Source organism: Solanum lycopersicum, chromosome 1, assembly GCF_036512215.1.
Source record: "Solanum lycopersicum chromosome 1, SLM_r2.1".
Classification (NCBI taxonomy): domain Eukaryota; kingdom Viridiplantae; phylum Streptophyta; class Magnoliopsida; order Solanales; family Solanaceae; genus Solanum; species Solanum lycopersicum.
The window spans coordinates 93,748,884-93,761,534 of NC_090800.1; the positions used below are offsets into that span (position 1 = coordinate 93,748,884).

Genomic DNA, 12,651 nt, shown 5'->3' on the forward strand with positions numbered 1-12,651 from the left:
CGATGATCTCTATAGTTAGGGAATAAGTAGTCTTGAGAGTTGACATTACTGAATCAGTTATATCTGTTTAGTTTTTTTTACCAAAAGAACTTCCTATGGTTTCTATTCTTATTCTTCGATTTTTATTATCTGTTGTTTTTAAACCTTTGCTTAGGTTGTTTTATCAAGTATTTGTTGTTGCTACTGTTCTATTTCCCTTCATTTTCAGCATTTACTTCTTCATACTGTATTCCTTTTCATATTATTTTTATATTTGGTTACTTGGGTCGAGGGTCCTTCAGAAACAACCTCTCCACCTTCACGAGGTAGCGTAAGGCTGCATACACAGACCCCACTTGTAGGACTACAGTGGGTATGTTGTTGAACCTTCCATGGTTTTTCTATTGTAAATGATTGTAGAGAAGGACAGCTTGTGTCTGCTTAATTACATATGCTAGAAACAGTTAGAACTTCTGCTGGACCATAACAACACTACATTTGGTCCATGGGTAAGACACTTTGCATATTTGAGATCCTCTGCATGATCTGTGGATTATGATGCTGATAGTTTTGTTTCAGCATCCTATGTTGGAAAATCTTTGGGGTACAAATTTTGGCAGATAGTTGTTGTATGATCCCAAAGGATAAAGAAATAGGAAGTCAAGCTTGCAGGGTAATCGCTGTCGCAGCAAGATTTCCAAAACTACAAAGAAGAAAAAGCTACAAGGGTGACAATGCTGATTGGGTATATCATGATCACACATGTGGTAAGTCATGCAATCATACTTGTGGTCTCAATTATGCTCTACAGTGTCATGCTGTATCATCGTTTGATTGTTCGATATGTTTCCATGTTCGTACTCATTCATTGTGACTACAAGGGACCAAGTTAGGAAATAAATTTTGTCCAAAAATCTCTGAGGAGCAACTAATGCATGATTGGAAACTCGATGGAAAATGCACCCGGTCATCTTTATGATCTGTGAATTCTGATGCTGACAGTTGTTTCAGCATTCTATGTTGGAAAATATATTTGGATACAGATTTTGTTTGATAGTTGTTGTATGATTGCAAAGGATAATAGAAAGTCAAGTTTACAGAGCAATTGCCATCACAGCCAAAACTACCAAGAAGAAAAAACCAGAGGCCTACTGCAGATTTTTTGTATCATGCAATCATATTTGTGGTGATAATTTTTTGCATATCACCAAAAATTCAGCCACCATACAAATAATGGCCTCTATCTACAACAGCAAGGGAAAAATTATTCTCTACCAGTTGAGTAAATCCATTAGGAAGATCCACAATAGTTTGTTTCTCATCTATAACCACAATCCTCTTCCTCACATTACAATCAGGAAGGCTCATTGAACAACCATCTTCTCCTAACATGTTCTAAACAACATTAGGTTGTGGATTCTGGGACAACGACTCAGAGATACTGGGTTGTGCTGAATGAGATTTGGCGGAACGAAAACTCTGAGCAGCTAGGGAGCGTTTCCTTCTCTAGTGGGTAAATTTTGATTCATTGGATCAGTGAATTTCGAACACCGAATTGGGAAAAGGAGGTATTTGGGATAGAGAAGTATAATCAAAGCACATGGTACAATTGTGGGCTGATAGAATTTTAGGTGCACAAAGAAAGAACATAGGGCCAAGTTGATAATATGACATGTCTCCTCATCTACATCCAAATCTTTACTTACTCTGATGGGCTTTCTTAGATTTTAGTGTTTGTAATTCTCTAATATTTCTCTGATTCTTCCATATCTTGTTGTAGCTCATGGAATTGCCATTCCATACAGTGTTCTGCAGCATTATTTGATGACATGAATATTAAAATAATGAGGTTATTTACGACAATCTTGTGGGTAAACTCAACCTTTGGGATTTTAATTTATTGAGATCAGGAACTCACTTCTATATGAATCATTCTTATTGAAAAATGCATTAATATCCATTTAAGTCAATACTTTTACAATGCAAGTGTAATTCATTCTTCTTTTGGTATCTTCGAAGAAAGAATTTCTTTTATTTATTACATGTAGAAATGGATAAGAGTGTGAGACCAATCTTTTTTTCACCTTTGCTTTCACGTCAAGGCTTTTTTAGAAATGCAGAGGAAAAAAAAAAAGAGAAACGGGATGTGCTTGTGCTATCCTAAAAATGGACCACTTTTTATTTTTATTTTTGGCTACTAAAAATAAAAATAAAGGGTATTTCTGAGATTAAAAAAGTTGCCCGGTTAATTCTACTTAAAAGTAAACCTGAAATGATATGAGACTACTTGTAAGCGATATAATATATAGTTGAAGTATGTATAATATAGTTTTAATATTATCTCTAGAAAAGAAAAGATTATGTTTAAATCTAAACTAATAGGGGTCGGCTCTATTAAGGTTTTCAAATGTATTTTCCTTTTACTTCTTCAATAATCTAATAATGTGTATACAAGGATGTGACTTGTGATCAATAACGTTAGAAAAATCGTCAAGATCAAGGTTCAAATTCAGTAATGTGCACCCAAGGATGTGTTTGGTGGTAAAAAATTGTTAAGATAACGGTTAAAATTCAAATAACGATATAGGTAATTTATCACATTTTGTTTGTCTAATGTGACGATATTGTTTAAGAACACATGTTGAATGGACCAGATAAGGAAACTATTGTGAATCAATTCGTGAGAAATAAACAATAAGAATTAAGAGTAGAAGTGGAATTATCTTGAGCTTTGATAATTCCATATAAGAGTTACAAGATAGAATTATCGAATACTCATTCTAGTAACACATTAAATAATTAAGATGCACAAAAAAAATAAATTTTCCTTAATATGTCCTCAACCCACTAATAATTGTTTAAAGGACCTACATGCACTTCACATTCTTTGAGAAATAACCCATTTTCCAATAATGCCAACAGCTTCCAAGACAAAGCAGAAATCCCAATGGAGGCTAATTTGGTCATTCAATCATAAAATTCCATCGATGTAATATAAGATAAACTTGTAATATTACCCATAATCTAATGGCATTTGATTAACCAAATCCTATTTAAAAGCCCTCCGCTCCACCTTTTTCCCCCAATTCTATATTCCACCTTTCTTCACTTTGCTTAGCATACAAGAAAACAGAACATCAAATTTTCTCTCTAATTTATTTGCATCCTTCACCATGGCTATGGCTTTTAAGATGGTATACATTTTTTCAACTAAATATGTGTCTTTTTCATTTTTGCTTTGCATTTGTTAAGATGGTCGATTTGTTTAATTTACAGGCGACTACGGGCATGTGGGTGACTGATGAATGCAAGAACTCATACATGGATATGAAATGGAAGAAGAATCATAGGTATATCGTTTACAAAATTGATGAGAAATCAAGATTGGTGACAGTTGACAAAGTTGGTGGACCTGCTGAAAATTATGAAGATTTGGCTGCAGCTCTTCCTAAAGATGATTGTCGATATGCTGTCTTTGATTTTGATTTTGTTACGGTTGATAATTGCAGAAAGAGCAAGATCTTCTTCATTGCCTGGTTTGTATATATTCTCAACTACTTTCTTTTTAATCCGCAATCATTCTATTCAATGGAAGAGTTTGAGTGACCCAATAGTTTGAAGGTTCGATTTATTTAAATATAGATACGATTTTGGATGAATTATCGAAAAAAAAATTAATTTTGAATTCAATCATACTTTAAATTCGTAAAACAGGTCACCAACAGAATCAAGAATTAGAGCAAAAATATTGTACGCAACATCAAAAGCAGGGCTGAGAAGAGTGCTAGATGGAGTTAGCTATGAACTTCAAGCAACGGATCCAACTGAGATGGGAATGGATGTGATCAAGGACAGAGCAAAATGATTTATTTTATTTTTAATTAGCAAACAAATTGTTTTTTGTTTGCCATCTTTTTCTCAAACTTTGTTTTATAGTATTAATAATAATGACTCCACTTAGAGGGCAAAGATGCTTTCTTTCTTTCCTTCTTAGTGGTACCATTGTGACCCTTTTTTTTTTGTGAGATCTACTAAAGTATGGTTGATCCAACCTTCTAATTTGTGATAAGTATCATGTCATTTTCTACTAATTATGAGTTTTACATAACTTTTATTTTGTGGAGTTTTAAAGATATCTTCAATTACTTTATATACCTTTTAAGGGTAAAGCAATCAAATACTTTTTTTTAAAAAGTGTTCAGTTTTACCTTTGCCCTTTTCCATAAAGGTTCGCCTATATTATATGCTATTTTTAAATTTTAGAAATTACATTGGTAGTGTATTGTTGTTGTATGTAGAATTGTTTTGTTGTTTGATTGATTGATGACTTTGATACCTTTTTTTTTTATATATAACAAATCTATTGATCCAGATTTACATTGCGTTTTGTTTACTTTCATATAACTTTAAAGTATTTGATTTGATTAGCTTTTAGACTTCAAATTCGAAATCTTTAATTATGTTCAATGACATCTCATCTAATACTATTACATTGGATGGTTAAAAATTGGACACTTTTATCAACTTTATTTTTGGCAAAAAAAAAAAAAGCAACTATCTTTACCAATCTCTTAGAGCAGTATAGAATAAAGTGAGAATAGATGTTTACCAAACGGATCCAATGAGGAGACAACCACATCTTCCTTTCATTCGTCTTTGCCTGGCGGCAAGTGTTTTTTTTAGGAAAATAATATTCATTTTTATTTGCTAAATATTTTTAGAAGTCTTTTACGATAAATTATATTTTTAAAATTTAACTAATTTAAATTTATATTAAAATTTTTTACTTCTAAGAATAAAATATTTTTATTAAAAGTATCTTAAACTCAAATTTGACATAAGGGTAGCTAAGACATGATCCAAACTTGTCAACTTAAACTTTATTCGGTTCAAACCTCTGTGTGTAGCGTAGTTAGGTCAAATATGCTCAATTCAAGATTAATTCTCAAAGTAGCTTTTTAATGATTACAGTCATCTCATAATTTTATATTTTTGTCTACTTTATTTTAATTTATCAATAATTTATTTTATAACATCTAGTATAGATCCTCAAATTAAATAAGAGAATCAACTTATTAATCATAACTCCTTGCTCTTCGCATCAAAATTTTGGGCAGGTACTAGTTATCCCATAAAATTAACTAAGGTGTATAAAGTAAGTCAGACATAACAATTATAATTTTTTTTTAAAAAAAAAAAATCAATAGTGAAAAATAGAAATATAAAAGGAATAAAGGAAAATAGCAAGTGAAAATAATAAAATTACGCGCAAGACAATTCAATCACCACAGTTTGACTAGTGATCTGAGTATCCTCAGTTGACTTTGGTTAAATAATGTTAAAGAATAGGGAATTATTTTGTGTTCAAGATTATATACGTAATGAGAAATACCAAATTTAATATTTCGTCTTTTTTTATTAAAAAAAGAAGAAAAGAAAATCAAACTATTTTACACAAAATATGGTAATAAAATGTTTCGGCCTTGAAATATATACTTGCATGTAAAATCTTACTAACGATGATTAATAAATGTGTTTCTTTTTGTTTACCTTGATCTAATTTGGTAAGTTTCGTTTTACCGTATGCTTTATTTATTTATTTACTAAGCATATACTTACTAGTTTCTCAATTATTAGGTAGTTATTATTGGGTCCATGCATCTATTTATGAAAAGGAATATCTTTATTTAATACAAAGAAGTGTAATTATTGTAAGTAGCATCAACATCTGCGTATAATTGTACTATATATCATCATATATATTGTATAAATTGGAAAATGATTGTTTATAAACTGACTGCTGAACTAACTCCATCAATTAAAAATGGGTACACTTCAAACATCATGTGCAACCATTTAAATAGCTAATGATGCCAAACACCAAATGTCAAAATGAGTAATTACAAACAACAAAAAAAATGAAAAAATGACAGATTATAAGATAAAATGATTAATTTGATTCATAATCCCACAAATTTTGCTAGCGGGTGATAATTAGCTAGCTTCAAAGGGTAAATTTTCTCCACTAGTTAACTACTAATATTGAGTAGGAAAAGTGGAAAAAAGTGTAAATTCATAATTGTGCGTTAAGTTTCAAATTATTATAGCTGCTTGAACACGTATAGTTTAATCAAATAATTTTGATTTGGTGCATAGGGTGTGGTCTGATAGTCAACCATTAAGTATTATTTTTAGTATTTAAATCTTTAGTACTAGGTGATCCGTTATCATATATTCAAACAATTAATACCTATATATGTAGGTGAAAAATAGGAGATATCTGTGTAATTAATCAAGATGCACACAAGCTGATCCAGACAATTTAAGGTCAAAACTTAGATCTTTTTTTCAAGTGGAATAAATAACAACTTTTCACGATTTCGACTCCAAACAGACACATTTTTCAAAATCAATCATATAATGTCTAAAATTTGCTTATGGCCAAATCAAAACATTCTCTTCCATAGAATTCTTCTATAATTACAAACGGGCTAGCCCATGATAGTCCTTCCCATGTCTCTCTCGATTAGACTGGGCCTCAAAACGATTTTTGGGCTACTCCTATAAAGCCCATTATGTTACTCATCAAATTGGGCTTATATTGCACAACCTCAAACCTTTGCCCTGCCCGACTTGAACTGTGAATATAACGTTCTTTAATTAGCCAATTTGAGTACATTTAAAATTGAGAAATTAACACTTCGTACCTATTTTCCAAATTATTTACAAAGTGGTTACTCCTTACTTTCATATCCTATTTTTAATATTAATTCGTATTTACAGCTTTGATATCATCAGAGCAGCACTAAAAGAGAAAAAAAAAATGCTCGAGTAAAAGTACTACCGAATCACTCCTAATGATATTACGAAAGGAAAATTTCATATATGGCAAACTTATTTGATTAAATAACATTATATGGGTATAGTTTACCTAATTACATTCTATGAGTATAGTTTAGTTATTTTAGGTATCTTTAATTTTGTATATAAGGTTTCTTTTGTTTTTTATTTATATAATTTTATTTTAAAAAGTGATTTGTAACTGAAGCATTAAATATGCTAACAATAAATATAGATAATGCCATAATTTAAGGTAAACGTCCTCTTTTTAAGGTAAACGTTCAAATTCAAAAAAATAAGAATTATACAAAAGATAAACTTGTTTTTGTTGTTTATGAAGCAGCAGTTCATTAATTTTTTTTATTTTTTCTTTGTAATTGAATTCAGGTAAGTGTTCATTGGATGAAAATTCATGTTTAATATTGCAATAGTTATACTATTGGATTTACAAATTTTGATTTATGTGCGTTCGTTATTGTGGTGTCATAATTTATTTTATTTTTTTTGAAAAACTAATTTCAAAATATGATTACTTTAAGCAGAAATTTCGTACTATACAATTATATACTTTTTGTTAATGTAGTATTTTTATATTATAAAGAAATCAGTGTAAGCGAATACAGGTAATCGTTGGTGATAATTATATATAGCCATAAAGTAAGTGTTTTGCTTTTGATACAATTATATACTTTTTTTTGATGTAGTATTTGTATATTAAAAAGAATATCACTGTAAAATCAATTCAGTAATTTGATTGTATAATATATACAAAAACAGTCAATTTTAAAAGAAGTCATGTACAGATTAATTTTTTGTATAAGTCTACAAACTTACTTTTTTGTATATTAATATATGTACATGAATATAGTAGTTAAACATGGCAATATATACAACTGTCTAAATGACTTTATATATATTCCAATAATATATAAATTTAATATATACTAACTTCAATAATTTGTATATAACTACTCAAATATACAAATTACAATTTTTGTATATGTATATAAACTTAATATATACTAACTTCAATAATTAGTATATAACTAATAAAATATACAAATTATAATCATATATGAAATTTTTTCATCTGTATAACTAAGTCCAATTACTTTTTGTATATATATACAAAAACAAAAATAATAATGAGCTTTTAATATACAATCTGCTACCACCACTATTAAGACTTAGTATATTATTCATTATACATAACTTAAAGTATGTATAAAGTAATCAAATTTACAGACACATATACAAATATATAACTAAAACATGTGTGTACTAAACATTCAATATACTATATACAATTACGTGAATTCAAATTTACTTTAATTTTTTGTATATTGACATCTAAATAACAAAAAATTGTATCTAAATTTGTGTTTTAAGCCACTACCTCATGATTATGATGTTCTTCAGATCCGTCAACTTCACATGCATTTTTCTCTGAATCAATGTTTACTGCTTTCCTCTTTCTTACTCCTTGTACAATTTTAATGCCTCTAGCTTTAACATTGTTAATAACTTCTTGAACTGCCGTAGGGTCATATTTTTGCTTTGATCTCAATTCTTCCATTGTTTGTTCATGTTGAACTTGTTTTGATTTTACCATAGACCCTACATCAACTCCAAAATCTTCAGTTAAACCCATTGAAAACGATGGTAAATTGTCAACAAACTTGACATGCAATGGAATACCTCTGGTAATCCTCATAGATAAAGATGATTCATTCATTCTGTGACTAATTTGAGATCTAATAAGAACAAACAATTGATTATTTCATCAAAAAAATATGAAAAAACATAAGAAACACAATACATATACAGTTGTTGAATAAGAAAAAAAAAAGGAAAACGACTAAAATTTAGGAGTACCTACGAAAATTGAATTCAACTTCGGGAGGGAGTAATTGAATTTTGGAGAATTTGAAATTCAAATCGGATAGAGGTATTAATTGTAGGAGAAAAAGGTGGAATATGAATAGGAGAGATAATATTATTTTGTGTAAAAATTATATACAAAATTAAAAAAAAAGGTTTTTATACTATTGGTTATATAATAAATGATGGACCCCATTAATTATAGCAAAAAAAAAACTATAATTATAGAAAGTAAATAAATTAAACTATACCCCTATTATATAATTACTTAGGAATGTTTGTCATTCCATATAATTTTTCCTATTATGAAAGCATATAAAAGAGAAAATACATTAAAAAAAATCATGAACTTGATGCAAAAATTAACTTTAGTACTTAAACTATACGGCTGTTAATATACCCCTTAAAAAAAATTTTATGAATTATTTTCAACCCTTCAAAAACCAACCCAGTTGAAGGCTGGGCATTGTTACACACGCGATTTCATTGGTTCATGTCGCTAATATCTTACCCATTTTATATAGCCGATCCGTTCCCAAAATACAACCCGATCCATTTCTAAACAAATACCCCTAAAACTCTAAGCCCAATTCTCATTCTCTCAAATCTACAAGACCTAATCTGAAGATTTTTCTTTCGTTAGCATGAAGGATTTGCTGAGTTTAGAATTTTCGTGAAAAAACAAAGAATTTATGAAATTTTTGTTCAAGAAGTAACGACAATCTTAAAAAATTAATAAATGATGTGGGAAAACTAAAAAGTGAGGAAACAAAAATCGAAATAATAGATGAAGAAGAACAAGTTTGAATCGTATATTTTGAAGAACAATAATTCTTTAAAAGATTCAACTTTTAGATTTGACGAGCTAAGATTTCAGAACAATCAAGAAAAATATAATAAATTAGATCACTATTTTTATTAGATGATTGGGTTGGTGAGAGAAGAGGTAATCAGGGTTCTTAAAAAGTGAAGATTGTTCTTTAAATGAGTAATGGATCGGATATTGTCATTAGAGGGGTAAATTTAATTTTAAAAAAATGTTAAAAAGATGATTAACACGACGTTCTAAGCTATAACAACACGCGCATAAAGTCAATGTACGAAAAGTTAAAAATAATTTAGATCAAAAATATGTTAAAAAAATATATAAATACTCGTGTAATTTAAATATTAAAATTAGGGGGTTTCGTCGATTATATAGATGCCATCACAGTAATAATTAGGTGAAGGTTTTGTTAGAAAGGGGCTGTATGATAACATGTCCGCCACGAAATAAAAGGCCGACAGCGAATATCTACCGTCGCCACTGGCCACTCAATTATAACTACATGTTATTGCTGATATTTGTAGATTTTAGTCTCTTTTTTTTTCTTTTTACTTTTTTTCTGATGCTTTATTCTCTCTCTCCATTTTCATATTTTGCTTTTCTTTTTTGGGTAATTATGTTTTTCTTTTCTTATTTACTGATAGCTTTATAAAGAAAAAATGAAATTTGTTGAAACTTGAGAGTTAAGTCTCTTATCTACGAAGCAAAAGTTGGTCAATACTGACATTTACAAAAAAAACAAAGTATAATAAAGTACACAAAAGGAAATACTAGATGAAGTTAATTAGTATTCTATCATTTCAAAACAAATAAATTATTGACAATGTAGTAATTAGCATAAATTGAATAATATTTTTTTATTTTTAATTATTTAAAATATTAATAATCTAAAGTAAAAAATAAAAATAACAATTAACTCTCTTAATGATCACCTTAAAAATATAAAGAAAGGACAAAAATATAAAAAAATTTCCTACTGCTAACTTTCAACCATTTACTTATTTTTGAAATAAAGAAAGTATTATGCAAAAAATAAAATTATACAAAAATGACATTATGGTATGGCGGAAAGTCATTAAATTTTTTTATTTCGAAAATTCGATTAAAATTTGATTAAAATAATATTTTATCTATATATTTTTTATTTTTAAATATTTTACCTTTCACCTATATTAGAAAAGAAATTAATTTGTTGAAAATTAAAAAAATTAGGATTTTTTTAATTTCTAACTAAATTTTCTGATGGTTTGACACTTCTCAATCTTTTAATGCTTTATATAATACATAAATTCTAATAGAGTTTTTCTACACCGTACCACCAATGAAACAATATTAAATAAATATACGGAGTATTATAAGTGGGGTTTACTTGGTGAGTCATTACATACGGGTATAATATATATATTAGATTCTAAACTTAACTTTAATTTAATTTTAATTTCTAATTTTTATCATGCACAAACAAACACTTTAACTATTAAGTTTTTAAATAATAAACATATGAGTCTTATATGACACAATACACGTAAGACACTGCGTAGAACAGTGGCGGATCAATTGAAAAAGCAAATAACGTTTCAAGAACAAATCTAGTTCTACTTCCATGTTGCTTTTGTATTGTTTTTTATTTTTATCCTTTTTTGTGTTTTGCTTTTTGACTTCGATTCTTTATTTTTTTAGGATTCGAACCCTCGCCAGTGGCTTCGCACGCCTCTTATTGCAGAGGTTTAAACCAGCTCACCCACAGCTTCTTTTGTTCTATGGGTGCTCATTTAAATCATAATAACATATGTATCATATTTTCTATATACATATACAAAAATTTCGGAAATCAATGGGTGTTCGAGCACCCGCGTCTGGCTTACTGGGTCTGCCCCTGGCATAGAACAAAAAATGACATATAGGACGTATTTCTATTTGTTCAATTTTATACAAATTTAAACTATTACTTGTGCATATTCAAAATTAAAAAATATAAATATAATTTAAAATTAAATTAAAAAATATATTTATGTGTTATGCATTACATACAATATTAATTTTCTCGTAAGTAAAAATCTACCAAATAAATTAAAAACAGAAAACTACCTACTAAGAGCTTGTTTGGCTCAGCTTAAAAGCTGGTCAAACTGACTTAAAAGCTGGTTTTTAACTTATTTAACTGTTTGGCAATACTCAAAATAGCTTATTTTAAGTTAAAAAAAATTTATTTTAAGCCAAAAGTTAAAAGCTGGGGTAGGGGTGCTTTTTTTTTTTTAGCTTATAAGCTGTTTTAAGTTGACCATATTTTTATGTTTTTTCCCTTAATATTTTTATACAAAGTCCAAATTACCCATATAATCCTAACATCTCTTTCTTCTATTTTTACCTTTTCACGTTTGGCATAACAAATTCAGCATTTTTATCCAAACACATAGCTGCTTATTTTAAAAATAAGTTTCAATACTTTTAAAAGTATTTTTTATTAAGCCCATCTAAACGTACTATTGGAAATAAAGTTTTGAGAAGTAAGAGAGTGTAGAAGTTTGGCAATTGAAGGAAGACAGACCTCGTGAATCGCGGTGATATTCACACGACTTTGAAATGGTGATATTGATACAGAAAAATCCTTTTAGTCAAAATTTTTGATTAGAATTATTATTTTTTTATTTATATTTTATTTTTTATTTTTTTTAATTTTAATATATTTTAAACCATAAAATAGAAAATAATTTTTTTAATTTTCGATCAAATTTTCCGTTCCCTCCCTATTGACAAGGTTGTCATTTTATTATATTGTTAGTTGATTCATCATATATTTATGAATTGGGCCCTCGTATTAATGTGCATACTTTTATGCTTCATATAGGCTGACACGTGGCATCTTTTATAAAAAAACACCATATATTCTACACCTAACTAATGTTTCGATTTAATCACGCAACTATAAATGCTTCCATAATTCATAAATGTGGACTTTTATTATGTAGCTATACTTGTAAAATTTGAATTAATTTTAGAAATGATGAAGGGGTATAGAAATAGATCGAAATTAATTTTTATCGCGTGAAATATTTTGACATATTTTATTGATGTAATCTTTCATTTTCGTCAACACCAAACAAGTGGAGGCCAATTTTGATAAT

The 12,651-nt window shown here is 28.5% G+C and overlaps 1 protein-coding gene across 1 annotated transcript; it reads left to right on the forward strand.

Moving 5' to 3' along the window:
• The first annotated feature begins 2,861 nt into the window (after positions 1-2,861).
• LOC101262569 (actin-depolymerizing factor 5) lies at positions 2,862-4,087 on the forward strand. Its single transcript, XM_004230981.5, has 3 exons — positions 2,862-3,173; positions 3,256-3,515; positions 3,694-4,087. Exons 1-3 carry the CDS (start codon positions 3,153-3,155, stop codon positions 3,842-3,844), a joined length of 432 nt encoding a protein of 143 aa, XP_004231029.1. The 5' UTR covers positions 2,862-3,152; the 3' UTR covers positions 3,845-4,087.
• Positions 4,088-12,651: the final 8,564 nt, after the last annotated feature.